Source organism: Centruroides sculpturatus, unplaced genomic scaffold (assembly GCF_000671375.1).
Source record: "Centruroides sculpturatus isolate CEXI.00-Female unplaced genomic scaffold, Cexi_2.0 scaffold633, whole genome shotgun sequence".
In the NCBI taxonomy this organism is placed as follows: Eukaryota; Metazoa; Arthropoda; class Arachnida; order Scorpiones; family Buthidae; genus Centruroides; species Centruroides sculpturatus.
Genome location: NW_019384853.1, coordinates 124,687 through 146,086, shown reverse-complemented (window position 1 = coordinate 146,086; position 21,400 = coordinate 124,687). Strand labels below are relative to the sequence as shown.

At 25.8% G+C, this 21,400-nt stretch overlaps 1 protein-coding gene across 1 annotated transcript in view; it reads right to left on the bottom strand.

The window, feature by feature from the left end:
• Positions 1-21,400, bottom strand: part of LOC111630509 (tyrosine-protein kinase PR2-like) — a 64,497-nt gene that overhangs the window by 12,332 nt on the left and 30,765 nt on the right. Inside the window, exons 11-18 of the mRNA XM_023374621.1 lie at positions 20,849-20,912; positions 20,577-20,631; positions 19,278-19,456; positions 16,835-16,974; positions 15,861-15,968; positions 13,363-13,487; positions 11,127-12,400; positions 6,868-7,011 (exon numbers count right to left, since the gene is read on the bottom strand). Of these exons, the coding sequence (XP_023230389.1) occupies positions 6,868-7,011; positions 11,127-12,400; positions 13,363-13,487; positions 15,861-15,968; positions 16,835-16,974; positions 19,278-19,456; positions 20,577-20,631; positions 20,849-20,912 (2,089 nt within the window). The remainder of the gene's footprint in view (positions 1-6,867; positions 7,012-11,126; positions 12,401-13,362; positions 13,488-15,860; positions 15,969-16,834; positions 16,975-19,277; positions 19,457-20,576; positions 20,632-20,848; positions 20,913-21,400) is intronic.

Genomic DNA, 21,400 nt, shown 5'->3' with positions numbered 1-21,400 from the left:
TTTAATGAGAAATTTCTCAGGGATGAAGTACACTCATAAATCAGAGTTGCATTATACATGACTCTCAACTGAAATTTACTGAATTTTATCTAAGAATGAAGTCTAGAATAGCAATGTAAAATATCATCTGTAGTTATTGACATATATTTCCTCAACTTTAAAAACTACCTAATAAACTTCTTTCATTTCCAATAAGAAAACTTTTAATCATAATCTGTTAGTCAAAAAATATATTGATTTTGGGAAAATGTATGCCTATAAAGAAATATTGTTTGATGGTTTTTGTATGTAAATATCTGATGAATGTTTCTACATGAATACATTCACAACTAAATTTGCCTGAAGATTCATAGAATTCAACAATAATCTCGAAATTCTGATCTGAAGCATGTTTTCCCACTTTTACTCAACAAGACAATTATCTTACAGGATGCATATTAAATCAAGAATTAGTTAAGTTATTATTCTTGAAAAGCACAATACAGGCAGTTACCACATTACGAAAGATCCTTTCCTATGGCTTGATGTAAGTCGGTTCTCCCATTTGTGAATGCTTCACTATTTCTACATATCGTAGATACATGATAGGATAGTGGATTGTTAAAGGTTCACTATGTCTAATTTCACTTCCATCACGATGGCTTTCGTTTTCTTTGATACACTGCAATCAGTGGAATCAACCTTAGCTTGGGAGCCACAATAAAGGGCAAAAAGATACAAAGCATTATACGCTAACATAATGAAAGCACAGGCAAACATGAGAACAATGTACCACAATGGCACTATACGCAGTCTTCCTTGCTCACTTCTCTGTATTCCTATGCTGCACCAAACAATAATCACAAAAAGTAGTTCCAGCTTGCATCCCATATCTGTGCCCGCTATGCCAACATTGCATTGTAACTTCAGGTCATCATTGCATGTCAGAACCAGATTTATTATGAATAGCATCATAAGATCAGATTGGCATAAGCCGGGTGTGTCGTAACCTGGGAAATGCCTGTACATCCAATTCTGTTTAAATTTATTTACTTTCTTTTTCTAGAAAATTGCTACTTTTTTAAAGAAAAATCCTTAGGATTTGCAATTAAGGATGCTACACATGCACAATTAAATTCTAAGATTTGGCTGTTTTTTTACAAATTATTTGAACATGTATAGCATCTTTCATTCCAACTTATTTTGCAATTGGAAATTATGTTAAATCATCAAACACAAATATTTACAGGTTTGGCTAGTGTTGATAGTTCAATGAAAATTCTCATATTTACTCGCATATAAGACTCATTTTTCTCTGCTTCAAAAACCTAAGTCATCCTATATGCGCAAACGAAGGATTTTTTTGTGTTTTTGCAATAATTCCTGTAAACCATGTATACTTCATGCTGTCATTATAGGTCTACAGTCTATTTATCATAAGTTGGCACCTACTGTAAACAAATTAAGACACACACCCCTTTGTTTATTGGTTTAATCCTACATCCATCAATTAAAAACCACATTGCATCTTATTCATTCGCAGAAAATAGTTTCTCATTATTTATAAAAAAATTAATGAAATACAGGTCACTTAGCAATGATTATAAATGTAGTTATTTTATATTAGTTAAATTGTTATTTTTAATGAATATTAGAACATTCTGAATCATTAAAAATAAACTTTCTGGTTACGTGCACTATAATGTTTTGGTTTTGTTTTCCATTCATTACATATTAAGGCAGATATGTTTGCCTTAATATGTGCACTTGATAATATTTTGTGATTAAATGAAATAAAATTAGAATTGTATTAATAAATCTAATTTTCTTTATTTTGATCTCTAAAGTCACACCTCGTCCTATATGCGAAATCATGTTATACTCGAGTAAATATGGTAAATTGTTAATTTGTGTTTTTACAGTAATAAGGAATACATGTTCCACGATCATCTTATGTAGTGGGTTTTCCTTTAAGATTATCTCCTGGAATCTTCTACTCATGGAGCGATCGTCTCTCGGAATCAACCGTTCAGTTGATAATCCGACTCACACTCACAATCCTTGCAGAGTGTAATAATTTTTATGTATTCTTCTCAGATAAAGCTATTTTCAAATATGAAAAATTTTTTAATTAAATGAAAACTGTTACCCAGAAATTTAAAATTGGAGGAAATAGTTCAATAATTATCAAATATTACAATTTTAATTTGGTATTCTAAACTTCATTCAAATAAAATATGACCAATTGGACAGTTGGATGGCTGAGTGGTTAGGTGGTAGTGATTCTGGGTTCTCTGGAATTGCAGGAGATTCCAGAGAACCCAGGATTGAATCCAAATGGATCATAAAACCTCAGTAATTTTTCAGGGGGGGTCCATCCAGATGTGTCAGGCCTCATCCCTTACCACCTGGTCACCCTACTGTGGGCTCAAAACAGGCTTACTAAAAAAAATCTTTCTTAGTGCCCACAGAATGGGAAAAAATTAATTGAGGATATTATCATCAAAAATTAACAAACATAATACACAGACTTATTTAAAGTCATTACATACACTCATACACATCATTATTAAAAATAGAAATTAAATATTAATAAAACTGATGAATTTTTAAAATAATAAAGCACTAATAAAGTAATACATTAAATCATAAAATGTTTTAATAATAAACAAACAAACAAAAATATCAAATCTGAATTAAATAACCATCACCACCACCATAAATGCAAAATGATAACTTTTCATTAGAATTTAATTTGTGAACACTTAACCCTCCACTGCCTCATTTAACTTTGATGTCACAATCAACTTTTACCATCATTTAACTGTAATATATATTTTATACCTTTTTTTGACCAATATAATTTGAAAGTTAAAATATGGCAATTATTTTTTGATGTGTTGACAACAATGATAAATTTATATTTACACCACTAGGTATCTATATATTTCAGACTGCTCGCATTCTGTTATTTACAGTTAGATATTTCTACTATTGTATTTTCATGCTTTTTTAAAGTTATCTTTGATAATAGAAAAATATTTAACACAATTGTAAGCATAATTCTACATCATTAACAATTTTATAAGATAATTTTGCTTTAAATGTAATTTTTATGAATAAAATTAGATATGTAACTTTCAAGTAACATTGAGCACTAATGAACTATAACCTTCCTTTATATAGAGACATGGTAATTGGCATGAACAGATTTTATGGCAAAGAGAAAACACTAAAACATACTGAAATAAGAACTATTTGTAATATGAATCAGAATATTCCCTTTTAGCTACAGATAGTTAAGATAATTATGAAATAATTGGTAACATTCATAGAAATGCTATTACAGTAGAGCGTCGATTTTCCGAATCAATTGGGGACTGGGGTTGTCCGGATAACTGATTTACGTACGAAAAAATAGTTTAACGTATCCGATGTCGAAATTTATATCGTTGAATTTTCGTCTATGTTAAGCCTAACAAAGACTATTGTATCGTTAAAAATTATTTTTTTATTTTGTACAAACAAAATAAATCTATTGAAAAATATAAAAATAATAAAAAATTATACTTCAGATGTTAATTTAGTATCAAAAACGTAAAATATTTGAGTAGCCCAAGACATAGCCAAAGATTGAAGCGCCACAGCACTGGCGAAAATTTAATGGCTGACTGGAATTCTTTCGGATTATTGACTTTCGGAAAATCGACGCTCTACTGTATTTAATTGACCATTTCCATTACTAGTTTCTGTTAATTTACTGAGCCTAAATTTTGGCTTTTTTAGTAACTTAAATCTCACAGGAAACTTAATTGATTCTATAGGCTTTATTGCTGTATTTGGAAATGCATTTCAGGTTCTGATAACCCCCTCTTCACTCCTTTTATACAGATCTTATTAAAATAAATAATAGTATTAAATAGTATTATCCATATTATCTGTAGACTCTCACCTAAATGTCAAATTTCCAGCAAAACAACCAAAATCAACATTTGAATGTTTTCAGCCACTCCTTAATTGGCCTTCATCAGGAAAAGTCAAATGAAAATAACTTCTATTTATAGAATGTTACTGTGTTGTACATGTAATTTTTAAAAAATTATCCCATACCAAATGCATGGAAGTATTATTTAGACTCTTAAAGGAATATATGTTGCTTAATATACATCACAGCTGTTGTTTGAACTGATTTTAAATAATTTTTAAAAATTACGTGTACAACATGGCAACATTCTATAAATAGAACTAGTCATTTGACTTTTCTTGATGAAGGCCTATTATGAAGTGGTTGAAAACGTTCAAATGTTGAATTTGGGTGTTTTGCAGGAAATTTGACATTTAGGTGAGTGTCTATATACATTGTTCCAGTTTACTGTTGTGGTTTTTATACATGTTATCTGTATTTTTTACTCCAATAAGTTACATAGATGTAACTGTTACTGGACTAAAGCAGTTAAAGGCAAATTTTTTTCTTCCTAATAAACAACTCCATTCTTAAGCAGAAATATTAAGCTTTATTGCATTTCTTTTGTTGTTTTTAATGAATAAAAGCACAGTTTATCCCAATTTAAATATTTTTCAAGGCATTATATATTTCATTGTTTACAGTACAAAGTTCAGTTTACAAAATGATAATAAGATGACAAGAAGTGAAAAAGCAATACAAGATTCATAAAAATAATGGAAATACGGCAAAATTATTAAGATCGTGCATCAAAGAAAATTATGTAAAGTGAATTATAGTTAAACATAATATTCTCTAATTTATGTTAATTAATTAATTACTTTTAGTAAGTTTTATTTTTTGTGTGGTTTATTAGAATGGCAATATTTTATTATTTTTGGAGCATTTTGAATTTTTAAACAAATTTTATTCTGTTTAAAATTTATCCAAATTTGTTATTATGTTCCATGTTTGAATTTGTTTATCTTAAGAATTTGATCTGATGATAACACGTGTAATATCTTGAAATTTTTAATCAGAATAAACTAAATTTTGACTCCTTGAAGCGTACAGCATTTCTTTTGTTTTTTTCAAGATTTCTGGAAAGCAAATATTGTCTAGTAACATATCTTTATGATGTATTGCTAGATATTAAAGTTCAGTTGTGTGTTCAGTATCTACATTAGAATGCAGACACGAAAAGAATATTTTTAATGACAAAAAATCTGTAAAATGAATGAATTAATAAAGGTTAGAATTAATATGAGATGCTATTAAAAGCAATGTGCAATAAAACAATTTATAGTGGCATTTTAACTTTCAAGAAATAAAAGAAACCATTTATTGAATTAGAACAAATTATAATGAAAATTATATCAATATATAAAAATAAGTTTTTTCTACATTTTTCCAAATTTCACCTGATGTCCAATGCATATAAAACCAGAAATTATGAAATAAATAAATAAAGTATAGAAGTTCGAAAGTTATGAGATTTAAGAATTATGAGGCATCTGAAGTCCCGAGGAATTATGTTGTAGCCCTGTCAGCAGTGGTAAATCCAGTTCTACATGATAAGAGGAAGCTATGGAAAATTTTTTGCAGTTCATAAACAAAGACAGGAAAATTTGCATCAACTACAATAAATATATTAAGCACAATTGAAAAAATTTATCTTAAATTTGAACTATCTTTGTGTAATATCAATTTAGGTCTGTATTTCTCATCATAGATAATTCTGCAATATGAAACATGACTGTAGGGTATGTAACTAAATAAAATTAACTGACAGATAATTTATAGTGTAATAATTTCATGGGATTTAGACTGTTCAGACTTAAAAAAGAAGAGGAGGCAGGTTTGGTATTTGAACATATTTTTAATTTTAACAAATGTTTACTGGATACTAAAACTACATTACATGACTAATTTAGAAATTCAGTGTGTCCAATAAGTTACTGTGCAGTGAGAAATATGTAATGACATTAAAGTTATACAGTACATACAGTATTGCATAAAAGACTTGTAAGTTATCCATTTGGTATCAGTTGACCATAAGGTTTTGCATACAACTTTAATGTATAACTCTAATGTCATTACAAATTTCTCACTGCATAGTAACTTTTTGGACACCCTGTAAATTTTAATCTTTATCCCTCAAGTTTCATGTTATATGTTTAATGTGAAAAGCTAGCATTCTGTTTTAATTCATACTTCATTATCTGCTTTTTGAAATGTGACTATAATTCAAGTTTATTTTGAAAAAAAATATTTCTTATTTTAATTAATAAACCTCAAAAAATTAAAAATCAATAAATAAAATATATTAATTATGGAAAAAATATAATTTATAACATTTTTAGATCTGTAATATTAACAATTATATAAAGATGAATATAAAGTATAATCATTCAGAATTCTTTCTTTCTTAATGGAAGATCTTAACAGGAAAAAAATCTGGGTTTTCTGTTAAAATCTTTCATCAAGAAAGGTATGTGTTTTATATTTCCTATAGTAAAATTTATCATCACTAAAGGAAACATATTGTAACAACTGAAAAATTTTTCTATACAATTTAATTTAAATATTAAATGTAACTTAAACAACTTTAAATCTTTTTAGTTTGAAATCAAAAATATTTTAAATAATTATGCAACACATTATGCTAAGAAACAAAGTAAATAAAAAGCAAACATTAGAAATTATTGATTTATCAATACAATACCAGAGGATTAAAATGAACATGCAAATCAAAAATTTTAACACTATATAAAAGGCATGAAGTATAAAAATTAAGAAAATTTCTATTCATTTCCATTAGAAAATTTACTTGTAATTAAAAATGATTCTATTATTAGTACTTATTGAAAATTTTTATACTGAAGCAAAACATTTTCTAGATTTTCATGCATATGTTGCCCATAAAATTAGAACAACAACATTACCTTTGACTTATATTTTTCTGTTTTGTTAAAATATCCTGAGAATTAAAGTTATTTTTTGATAAAGATGAACAATTTTCTTCCTCTGGTATATTATCCAAATTATCTATTTCTGATTCAATTTGAGTTTCATGTGTATCATCTTTACTGCAAAGAAAAACACTTATTACAGTAACTTTTAAACATTTTAAGTTATTAATATGTATAGTATAAGTGAATACTCTATATCAATGCAAAGAATTTTTCTATAATCATCATATTTATTTTCATAATATGTTTGTTTATTTTTATTTTTTCAAGATATATTGTTCTATTGACTTACAAACAACGTTGAGCACTTTTCCAGCTGTATAACACTTATTATCATATATCAAATTATACACTAAGCAAACGTATTTGGCTCCATTTAGGGACTGCATAATTTGGTAAACAATAAAAAATGTTATACAGCTGGAAAAGTGTGCAAGGTTAGCTCTAAGTTATTTGGTTTATAATTCCTGCTTTGTAGAACTAACTGGTTCTATTAATGATTTATGTTGTATATTACAGATTATTATAAATGACTTAGAGCAAATAATAATTACTGAACAGAAGGTACATTCACTCTCTTTTATTTTAATTAAAAAAATAGAAAATCATTATAAAACTATTATTTTTAATAGATAATTAATAACCCACTCAGCAATTTTAATTAATATATAAACTCATTCTAATATATGATTAAGTAATATATTTTATAAATTTGGTTTATACTATCTAAAATGCTCTTCTTTAGCTATTAAATATATTTGATCTCTATTAAAATTTTCTTTCTTAATAATAATTTTCTTGGCTTTAATTTTTATTAATACATTACCAAAAGCCGGTTATCAATGCCAAACAATCTGCTATATTATCAGGCTATAATAAGGCTAATTCAGTAATTAGATATGAAATAATTTGACTAGAGATAGGTGGTTAAGCTGCAATCTCATTTTTAATTTTAATAATTATAATAAATTCATTTTTAATTTCTGGAAGAAAAGAATCGGTTTGGAGAAGGACTCAAACATGCAACTTACAAATTTTATTGGTTACTAATGAAATTTGTTATTTATTTATAACTAAGAAATGATATTCGAATTAAAAGAGAGCAAAATTGTACTGTAAAAAGACAATCTGAGCTTTCTCTTGGCTCTCAAAATGTATTAATATTTTATTAATACATTTACACTTATATTTATTTCTTAAATATATTTAAACATTCAATAGCAATGCTGTAATAATTGTAATATATAGTTTTTAAATTTTGTTTTGCATGTACAATTTAATCAAATTTTAAAATGATAAAAATGCAAATAAAAAGAAAAAAATTTTAACTTGTATGAATACTTATAAATAATATTATACTAATGCAATATGAAATTTAAACATATAACTTGATATTTGCATAAAAAGTAATGAAAAACTGATAAATTTAAAGAACAAAATTCACTAACATAAAAAATGTTAAGTCAAATTTATTGAAAGTTTTTAAAACAAATCATTTAAAACAGTCATGAGCAATCTGCAAATGGTTCTCAAAGTCCTAATATACCATCCCAGAGCTTATCAATGTAATTTCATTTTCCTGTTTTATGCCTCGTGCCCTTATGTAACTTTAAAAGTTTATATTTGTGACAAAGTACATTCGAACTAAACTTGATCAGTGAAAAGATGAAAAAAAAACTAGACTATATATTATTAATTTGCATATCATTAGCACATTATTTTAGTACCTGATGTACTGGAAGTTATCAAATATGTTGGTACTGGCAGGCTTAAAAGCCTGCAATTCCATAAGAAAAAAATGCATGCAACCCACTGAAAGCCTAAGAAGTTCACTTGTGGCCCAAATCCAGGAAATGTTGCTCATCACTAATTTAAAAAATCTAAAATATTATTACTATAAATAATAATAACACACTCACACAAACAACAGAAATGTGAAACTTTTTTGTGTAATTAAAAAGATAAATTTGTAATCTTTCTACTTTAAACAATTATTGGTAAAAACTATTTTATTAATGTAATTAAAATCTCTGTTGAAGGCAAAGAATACTAAAAATGTTTAGAAAAATGAAATGTTTATTGAACTTATTTCTAGAAATATAGTTAAAGAGTTTTCTATTTGTCTAAAAACAAAATGGAAATGCATTGTAAATTATTTTTGTTGTATCTCTATGCTAATGTTTATGAATGGACTTTTAATAAGTAATCTTTTAATAGGATAATATTACAAGACATTCACCACCTAATATTTAATCTAACATGAGCAATTATTTATTGTGACATCATCACAATGCTACATTGCAATATTTTGTCACAATGTTCTCAATTTTAGTAGTGTCTTTCCCCTGTATATCATACTTTTCCCATTAACAAAAGTCATGCCGGTCATTTATCTAACTGTTCTTGAGAAAGTTTTTGAATTGAAATAACATGACTTCTGGTGCAAACCAGATGTTCATATATAGTTAATCAGGGCCTCCTGCGCTTAAGCTTTTCATATCTGGTCTCAACTTTCATCTATCTAATGCCGTTCTTAAGATTAAGGACAGACAGCTGGATGCCAGTGGGAAAATTGCAGTCCAATAAAAACAAATATAAGTTTCAATTAATTTTTTGCCATACATTACACAATTAACATAGATTGATAATTTCTTTTTGTGTTGAAGAAATAATTGAATTTCACAAAATTTAGATAGTAATTAAGCAATTTTCAAGTTTCATTTTCTATAAAATAGCTATATGACAAAACAAAAACTAGGATACAAAATACAAATACACACAACCTTAAGTTTCCACAATATAATTTAATTTAAAATACAATTTTTGTTTTTTTACGTATGCATTTCAAATTAAATTACAGTATTTTAGTGGAACTTAAGGTTGTGTGTATTTTCTGTATAACCAGAGCTTATATATAAATATCAATTATGATTTAAATAAAGAAAATAAATCAGAAAATGCAACTTAACACATAACAGCAAACAAAATATTCCTATCTACTAGAAAATAATTTTCCAGAAATTTAAATAGAATTTTATAGAAACCATTAATGCCAAAAAATATATTTATAATATTCTTCCAAAAATCTTTCTAGTTCTGATAATATTTTATTGCTGTAATATATTATTAGCTTTGCAACTTAATTTTTTTTGTCAGACCCCTTACTCATAATTGCCAGCTGAGCTATAAAATGTCAAAGAAATAATTTAAAACAACAGGTGAATAAATTTTAGGATTATGAAAGATGCATTACGTTATTCATAACAAAGGAATAGAAATTGAATAAACTCAGCTTCTTTTAGAAAGATTAACGATAATTAACTGTTCAAGTAAGAATGAAAAATGGTCAATCAACATTAATATGCCATTAAATTCTGTGAACAAGATAGAGGAACTGGAAGAATAGCATTTGAATATTAAAATATATTATAGTGCTTGTTGTTAAAAAGCTCTAACCAATGATAAATAATAAATTTTTAAATAATTCTCCCCACAACTGAGATTATTAAAAAATTTTGATATTAATCTCAAAATCTGCTGTAAGCATTAAATTTTCAAAAAAAAAAAAAAAAGAAGAAGAAGAAGAAGAAACAGAATAGACACACAAGCAATCACTATATTGGAGTTATCTGATCATTGAAAATGATGAAATTTTTACTAGTTATAAATACTTTCCAGTTTTAATTTTTTTTTAATCTTCAGAAAAATCTTAATAATATATATGACAGATTAGTTAAAACCTAATGATGCAAATTTGAAGTCGTATCTTACTCGTATAAAAATTTCTCAATAAAACAGAAAAAAATATTTAAATGTTTTTTACAGTTTAAATCAAATTTTATCTTTTGTTACGTGAAATTGTTGAATATTATAATTTTAATAATTATTTCATGTTATAATAGTGATTAAAATCTCAGTATGAAAAATGTAAAAATAACTATTTATCCTTTGTACGCTATATGATTTTCTGTATATTTCTCAATTCTACATCGTGGTATCTATTTTTCCTTGGATTAATATATGAAAAATAACTGAATTTAATTACTAAACTATCGTCATATTCTGCCCAAAGAAATAAAACTTATTTTTTTTAAATTTATATAAAAGCACAAGATTTACATAGTTTATTATGATATTGACATTTTATATTAAAATTTTAATATAAAATTTTACTAGAATAAAATAGTAATAAATTAAGAATGAAGTGAAATTATTGGAGGTAAAACACTTACTTATACACTCTGGAAGGTTTTGGAGGTGGTACTTTTAATCTGCTTTTATTACTAGTACCATGGCCAAATGTAGTAAATCTGGGACAAGACTGATCTGATTTTGACAAATTTGATGTGTTAAAATCAGATAATTTGATTGCCATGCCATCATCACTAGCAGCACGATTCTGAAGTATTTCTCCATAACCTCCAGCACTACATGACATAACATCTGGACAAGAAGTTTGTTTCACTAAAGGAGATGATGGTATAGAAAGATTTGTTTGTCCTGGTAAAATTAAGGGGTGTTTACGTTGGTGGTGTTTTAGTAGAGGAAAGGGTTTTGAACGATCCCTTGGAGGAAGAGGAAGAGGATTAAATGAGAGAAATGATGTTTTATTACTATCAGGAGACATTTCACCTGAGGGAACAGATTCCTGCGAATGAAAAAACACTTTATCCTTTATAGGATGTTTTTCTTTTGCTTGAGATTGTGATAGTGATGGTGGTGGTGGTGGTTCGCCTAAAGTCGTTCGTCCACCTACCTGATAAACAGGTACAGAATGAGAATTTGTACAACTGTTATGATGATTTGGGATTCGATTGTTTCCTTGTAGACTATGTTTATTTCCACGAACTTTTGGTCTGACTGGCATCCCACTTCTGAGCATTCGTAACGGATTAGTATCATTAGATTCTATTTCATCAACTGAATCAGATAAAACAGGTGGTTTCTCTTTTTGACTGTCTGTTGAAATTTTCCCTTCATTATAAGTAGACGAAGTTGCAATAGGTAATGAAATAGAAACTGAACCATTAGTCCTCTCACTTGGTAAGTCAGAACTATTATTACTTTCAACTTTAAAATTAGTTTGTGGATCTAAAGGAACAGATGTTTCTTGAATTTCTTCAAATGAATTTTCTTTCTTATCTTCACTATTTTCTAAATTTTCTGATTCTGTTTCACAAAGTGATTGCTGATCTATTTGTTGATATTCTTCTGGTAAAGAATTTGTTGATTTGTCATTTTCAATTTCATCAGAATTTATATTAATATTTTCTGCTATTTCCTCTTTTGGAGTTATTTCTTCATTTGATAATATTAAACTAGGTTCTTCTAATTCTTGCTCATCTGGAATTTCTTTTATTACATCATTTTCTAATAATTCATTCAATTTGTCTGTTACATTTAAATCATCATCATCATCATCTTTGACTAAGGTTTTTTCAGTAACAGAAGACTTTCCTAATGCCTTAAAAACTTCTTCCATAAGAGATGGACCAAGATCAAAAGACTGTAAAGAAACATTTATTTTATTTTTCATTGTATATTTAATTTTAAAATATTTTATTCTTTATACAAGTTTTGACAAATTAAATTCCAGCACAATCTGAATTAAAAGAAAATGTCAGAATGATGACAAACTTTCAATATTTTTTAAGGTAGTCAATCTCCTTAAGAAGTTTATGCCTGCTTGTAAAACTGTTATAAACATGTTTAGAAATTACTTAGATTCACTGCTATCGATTTCTTTATCATATTGCATTTAATATATGCATGTCTTCTAATCAACTTATCATCATCACTTTGATTTTGAGAACAAAAAAATAATCTATGAAAGATAAATCAACAAAAGAAGAAAAATTGACTTAAAATATAAGATTGCAGAATGATAATATAAAATAAATTATCACATTTGAAGAGCCAACTCTCAAAACTTTATAACTCATCCAAAAACATGCAAGTTACAAAACATTCATTTATATTTGATTAATCAATTAGTATATTCATTATTACTTTTATCCAACTTGCAACAAAATTTTCTTTATTAATTTTGCTTTATTATTATAAACAATTATTTGAAAGGATAAGTATTTGATAAAATTAAGTTTATGGAAGATAAATTTGATCAACCTATCTGGATGTTTCAATATTATTTCTGTATTTTTATATTCTTATAATGACTATACTGAAATTTAATTGTCATACCTTGTATTAGAGTGTTAGAGGCAAACTTTAAAATTATAGTTCTATCAATTATATTTATATAATATGATAAGCAATAATAGTTTTACATTAATATTATACATTAGTATAATATGTCACTTTGTTTTAGACAGCCTAAGAAGTGGAGAGCAATTAAAAAAGGTCCACTTAGTGCTCTGTGAGCACTAAGATGGTCTATGAAGGGAAAGAAAATTATTATTAATTTTAAACTGATCAAATAAAAGTCAAAATTTATTCCAAATAATTTACCGTAAATTCCAAATTGAATTCATTATCTTCATTTTCAGTTTTCTGATCAACTTCAGAGTTCAATTCCATTCCAGTTTTATCTTTGTAAATATCAGAATCATGACTGGGAGCTGACCATGTATTTGCTAAAATTTTAAAATCATTAATTATGTAAATTTAATTAAATTAATAATTCATTTTACGATTTTGATAAGTTTTTGACAATATTTTAATTAGATAATAATAAGTCACAACAAATAAATAAGTTTTTATTAAAAATACTTAAATATTTCAAAAAGTTTTATATTATATTACATTTTAAAAATCTGATAGCATATTTTAAAAAAATCTATCTAATTTATCTATCATAAAATGAAATTTTTCATTAACAAATCTGTTAACTAATTTATTTAAGCAAACTTTTATCTTCAAAAAAATTATTTTAAATGTAATAAATATTAGATAATTATAATAATACAATTCTAATTGCAACCTGTAAAAATGATTTAAAAAAAAAACTCAAATTTCTGGATTTCTTTTAAACACACAAAAGAAACTTTTGCCAAAAAATCTGATTTTGAAAAATCATTGAAAAATAAGCCTCAGAATACTTTTTGATAATGCATATAATTTACAAAGTCAATAGTTAAATTGAAAAATTTTGATTATAATTTACTTTGATACTTTTAAACTATATTAGAGATTACTGTCTGATCCAATCCCATGTCATACTGCCACAGCACTACAAGTGGAATGACAGTTGTTGGTAAATCTCAGCAATCAGTTTGAAAATTGAATTCTCTGACCTTACAAATGTTTGTAAGGTCAGAGAATATGTGTACAAAAATTATTCCAGACTTGATATTTTTGTCTATTAAATACATTATTTTGTACTATCAACTACTAATATATTTAAACAACTTATAATTTTTTCTTAATATATACTTATAATAAGTGTAAATATCATTAATTTTTATATATTTAAATGAATACTCTTTACAAACTTTATATTGTTTATATACACATACATAATTTGTATATAATACATATTTAATTTTTTAAACTTAATAGTATTTTTGATAAAATTGCTGTATGTTTCTATAACATATAATTTTTTAAAACATGAAAAACTAAATATGTCAGCTGAAATTTTCTAAATAAATCAAATTACATAAATTACAAAAATAAATTGCAATTAATTTTTAAGATAATAGTAAGAAAAACTGATACATGTTACTTAGTTTCTATAAAAATGCAATAAACTTATTATCCTAAATGCTTGCACACTTAATTTTGAAATAAATGTGTATTAAAAATACACATTTACATAAAATTGGCAAAGAAATCAAATTATTTTTAAAATAAAATCAAAAAGTAGTGAAATATAAAAAAACAAACAATTTTCCTAAAATTTAAATTTTATAACATTATTCTAATTGCTGCTAATGGCTAAACTCTAACTATATATATATATATATGTGTGTGTGTGTGTGTGTGTGTGTATAGTTAGAGTATACAAGTATACAAGAATGTTTAGCATTTCTTTCATTTCAAATGATTCATACATTTTCTACTATGCACAAATTTTAATATATAACAAAAATGGAAAGTAGAAAAATAAGAATTTTTCATATCATATTTCCATTTGAACAGGCATTTAATAATAATGGGTGCGTTTACTTTTAGCTCCGATCTCGCCCCTAGCGTGCTCAGCCTGTATACTTTTTATTAGCTACCAATGAGCACAGTGTTTACTTTTCACACCCGTGATGTCACTGCTAGCATTCCTAGCACGCTTGGTGTGCTCGGAGAATTTACAATGAGCTTGGAGTTTGTTCAAAGATGGCGGCATCCATTATTGTGTATACTTTTACAAGCAAGCTAGTATGATGTCAAGCTGTGCTAGGTATCAGCTCAGCGAGCTTGGAAGCTAGCAAAAAGTAAACACACCCATTAATTTCCTCATCAAACTTATATACCATATTTTTACAGCATATAACACACACCTCCATTTCAGCAGAGAATAAATATTTGGAGGGAAAGTGTATTTAATCCTGTGCCTTTAGAACTAAGCCCCAAAATTTTTACTGTATTCTAGTTTAAAAAAAAAGTTAGAATACACACTTTAATGTTGGATACATATGACAGTCAATCAATGAATAATTGTTTCATATTATCTAACTTTAATATTTACAATAATGCTGTTTTTAAATAATTAAACTTAGTAATAAAATATTTCATTAGACAATAACATTTTCATTCAAGCGTTTTGAACTAGTCAGAGGTTACCTGTAGCCTATTGAAGGCCATTTGGAGAATTTATTAGCCTATGGGGAATTGAAACTTCATCTAAGATGCAAGTTGAATTTTATTAGCCTATTTTTTTGGTCAAAAGTTGCATCTTATATGCCATAAAATACAGAAATTAATTAATTAATCCTAACAGATAAGTATTTAATGTATATCAAATTAAAATTTTATTTTAATAAATAAACACATAAAATTATTATTATACTCACAACTGACAATTTTCATTGAAGCAGATCTATTAAATAATGGAAATTTTTCTATTGATGGAATCTTATTTAGACTGAGGTTGCTTTTCTCTTTATCATCTTGGGGTTTATCTACAAATTTACATTCAAAAGCATATTCTTAATAAAACAAGTATTTAAACTAACAATATTTTAAATTATTTTAAGCTGTAAAAGTTAATTAAAAATCAATATTATAAATATAAACATCCAAACCTGATCGTTATATATTAAAGCCAAATGATTGCCAAATTATGTTGGACTATATAACCACTGCTATTAAATGCCAAGTAACTTGGCACTAGTGACAGGCATTAGGCACCATCTCTTGCTAAATTTAATAATTATAATTAAACTAATATTTTAATAATTAATTTAGGTGGTTCTGGAAAAAAAAATCAGCCTGAAGTGGACTCAAACCTGTGCACTGTGAAGTGGACTCAAACTACTTACTGTGCAGTCGCATTACCAGTTACACTACCTAGACCTTCATCTGATTCCCATTTCCAGAACTTATTAATTTAGATATAACCATACTCAGCTACTTACAAAGTATGGTATAAAAATTTGAAATCTCAAGAAAGTCAAATATTTTATAAAATCTCGAGAATATCAGGAAAGTTTACCTTAATCATTTATTGTACGCTTAAGAAAATATATTTCATTTATTAGTTTTGTTTTAGTATTTTGTATATTCATTTTTTTTTGGTATGTCCAACTAGTATAGTCTATTTTTTGGGGAAAATGTGATAGCAAAATTTCCTTTGACACTATTTAACATACATATTATAATTAAATAAAAGCAAATTTGTCAGCATATTGGTAGGAAATTTGTTTTTATACTGGCAGTGAAAGTGTTAAACATGTCTTTATCATATCTAAGTATTAAAAAACTTGCATATATTTTCATACAATAAATTATAAATTTTAAATTCATTTAAGAAATAAAAAAGTCTTACATGGTGTAACAACTTGTTTAGGGAGTTGATGATACTTTTCACCCAAAAATGATATATCTCCAAAAAATGCCCCATCTAAACCTACATGGCCAGTATGCTTGAAATCACCTTGAGGTCTTGAAATCATATCCCTACATAATCTTCAAAAACAAAAAACATTTAATGTAGATTATATGTGTAAGCCACGCAGAAATTAATTTAAATAATAAATGATATAATTCAAATTAATTTAATTAATTTAAAGTTTTATTCAATATAAACTCAATTTTATACCTTTTACTTCAAAATAGTTTTATAAATGTAAAAAAAAGTAATTTTGTTAGAACTTCCAAACAATCTGCTAAATTTTAAGTGGATTAAATTATAGTTACTCAATAATCAGAAACAAAGCAATTTTAGTACAAGGAGATGGTTAGCCTCCTACCTCTAGCCAAATTGCTCAGTTTCTGATTATTGAGTAATCATAGTAGTATAGTATAGAGACAGGAAGCTTAAACTCTTATCTCTGTTTCTGATTATTAAGTAACCATAATTTAGCCCAATAAAAATTTGGCTGATCATTTGGAAACTACTGTTATTGATTTCATTATTTAAACCAAACTGTAAATATTAGAAAAAATATCTTTTTAAGAATACTACTTTATTTTTGTTCAAAAGTTTTGTTTTCATTTCTTTAGCTTGAATATTTTCTTTATAAATCCAAAGTTCTATAAACAATATATATTTGAATCATAAAATGTTCATAATTAAATCTTTGTTTTATTGGTTATTGAATTTATATCATAAATATTTTTTTTGCTTAACTGCCACACTATATTCTGATATGTAATTGATTAATGAAAAAATTAATCTATAAAATAAATTAGATTCATTCCAGCAAACAAAACTGATTAAATAATAAATGCACTAAATATTGGATAATATTCAAAACACTTACACAACCAAAAATCCAGCTCATGAAACACAACTGAAAAGTTGCTTTTAGCAATCATCATCAAGTAAAAGAACTTATTCAAAAACATATATCAGAATAGAATGTATGACGCAATATAATAATTTAAAATATAAAACAAATGCCTGATTGGCCATCAGATGTCACATGTTTGTATCAGGATGTAATTATCTCAATGTAAAAGGTATATTAAATATTTAATATTACTTATACATCTTTAATTGTTTTTTTAACAGACGTTCAAATTTTTATTTTTCTGTGATTGTGTTCTATCAAAAAAACAACATGATTCACCTGAAGCAGGACTCAGGAGGAGCTCGAAAACATTTGTGCAATATACACATTACCAACACCAGACAATAGGTCTATAGTGCAATTTACTATTCAAATATTATATTCAAAAAATGTAATAGTTTTATTTATTTTTATATTCAGAATTTAAATTTAAAATATTAGGTATCACTTCAGGAAAGGTAAAAGCCTTTTATTGTATAATGTTTTATTATTTTACAGAAAAATGAAATAATAAATTATATACAGTAAAACCTCTTTAAGGGGTAAAAGATCCCAATTTCAAGTTAGAGTTTAATACTTAATTTTCTCAAATTTTTCTGTGGTCATAAATTCCTGTTATCAAGCCATTCCTCAAAAATCTCACAGAATGATTATTACAAAATTGTATACGGTACAGTTTATGGCACTTTTGAGTGCATTGTCAAATGCCCTTTTGTCCCAGTCAGAATGCCAGTAACATACCATATCAGTAAATGGATGTCAATGCAGGATGTAATGGCATAATGTGTTTGTCATGGAACCATAATGTTTATCTTAATCTGTATTCATACTAAATATAAGAAAACATGAAGATTATGGACCTATCAAATGGTAGAGGATACATGGAAACTTAACAAACTTAATGAGAATGTATTATATGGAAAACCCTGTATACTGTGCAAGAATCTGTAGATAGCTTTATATTAACACAGTTCAACTTTTTTTTTATTTTATTTTATTTTAGTTCAATTTAATTCACAATTCAACTTAGCAAGAGTTTACAGTAACAAAAAAATGTTAAATTGTAATATAATTAACTATTTTACACACAAATTTTTATGATTTGGTGAAAAAGTAAACTTAAAATAATTTAAAGATGCCTAAGGAAAAAATATTTATAATGCATTACTTAAAAAAGACTCCACATCTATTATATACTTAAATAATGTTTAGCTAAATTATTAAGTATTATAACATAAATGTAGATAAATGTTATAATAGATAAATGTTATAAGTATAAATGTTAAATAAATATTAATATTATAATAATGTTATAAATATTAAAATAATATATTAAGTTAATGTATAGATTACCTACAAATCAAATTTGTAAGCAACTAAATATACAAAAAAAAAAATATATGATATAATAGAATTGTGATCTCTTCTTTCAGATAATATCCAAATTTATTCCCACATAATTTTACACTTATTTACCTTCTTCGACTTGAATATAATCCAGATTTGCTTTCTGCTCTTGAAAATGTGGCATGATTTGTTGGTAAATTCCGTCCAAGATACGTTACTGTATTAGCAGGATTAAAGAGACCTGTTTTACCATTGTTGGTCACTCCTTTCCAGAAATTAGAACTAGAATTTTCTGAAATTGGTCTAAATAAAAAAAAAAATTATAATTAAAATATTTTATATCAATAATCATCAATTTAAAGTTTTGCTTTATAATATTTATAATTTTGTTCATTATTATTATTATCTTAAGATAAGAAAATTCTTATAACATTTGTTTTGATGTTGTTTATGTTATAAATAAACTATTCAAAATAACTTTTAACCTTTATATGAGAAATAATTTATTTCTTCAAGAAAACTTAAAATAATAAAATATATTACTGTTTTGATCAAAAGACATATTTTGATCAAAAAACTGTTTTGATAAAAAAAAAAAATATTTATTTTTCTTATATTTTTATATAAGAAAAATAAATACTTTTTTCAAATTCAAGATTTAAATTTCTTATTATAAGTAAAGACGAGCCTTTATTGTCCAAAAAAGAATATTTCTTATTTAGTAAAAAACAAATTCTATGTACAAAACTAAATGTTTTAAACTACTAAAAATAAACCTGGATGACACTATAAATTCATTTAAAATTCACATATAAAGAAATACAAAGGTTTTTACAATTTTTCTTCTCATACAACAGGAACATCATTATCATGTGGTGGAGCCAATCTTTATTTTGAAGCTCTTCTCTGCCTCAACTGTTAAGCCCTTTGTTTATTCTACATGCCAATTTTAAGTAAATTCATCATCCATATTTATTTTTAATACTTAAACTGAGGCTACTTTGTGACTGCAGAGAAAACTTTATGATATCACACCAGAATAGTTTATTTTGATTATGGTGGGTTTATATCCATTTCAACATTTATTTGTGAGTAAGATACCAATAGTCTGTACAAGTGATATTACCTGACACTGAAACTGGAAAATATAAGATGCAATATTTTTCACTATTGGTGTTCCTTCAACAAAAAAGTAGTGTATGAAATATTTCTTTTGTAAAAAAACAAAAACAGTTGTTGTGCTAAAAGTATGCTTAACTTAAGTATGCTAAAAGTTAAATTATTCTTCCTTATAATTATCTACAAATACAATTAATAAAAATTAATTGGTTTATCTAATGTAAGCAATAGAAGTAAATTTTGCAGAGTTAAAGAGTTACTCGAGACAACATACAAAGAATCTGATGAAAGTGTAGGGAGTAAAATTACAGAATTATGACATGCAGAAGGCAAAATAAAACATCCTGCATAACAGAAATTTAACCTAGAGAAAAAAACTGGTAATCATTAAACTAATTTTTAAATAGTAATACTACTCTGGAATTATAATAGAAAGTCCAAAAAAAGTGCATGTATAAGTGTAAAGGAGTCTGCTAGAAAATATTGGTAGTGGTTTGAAGAAAACATTTAAAAAGGACTTCTACATCCAATATTACATTGTTAACAAGCTCTAGTTCAAATTTGTAAGCAACTAAATATACAAAAAAAANCCAGTTTTATCTTTGTAAATATCAGAATCATGACTGGGAGCTGACCATGTATTTGCTAAAATTTTAAAATCATTAATTATGTAAATTTAATTAAATTAATAATTCATTTTACGATTTTGATAAGTTTTTGACAATATTTTAATTAGATAATAATAAGTCACAACAAATAAATAAGTTTTTATTAAAAATACTTAAATATTTCAAAAAGTTTTATATTATATTACATTTTAAAAATCTGATAGCATATTTTAAAAAAATCTATCTAATTTATCTATCATAAAATGAAATTTTTCATTAACAAATCTGTTAACTAATTTATTTAAGCAAACTTTTATCTTCAAAAAAATTATTTTAAATGTAATAAATATTAGATAATTATAATAATACAATTCTAATTGCAACCTGTAAAAATGATTTAAAAAAAAAACTCAAATTTCTGGATTTCTTTTAAACACACAAAAGAAACTTTTGCCAAAAAATCTGATTTTGAAAAATCATTGAAAAATAAGCCTCAGAATACTTTTTGATAATGCATATAATTTA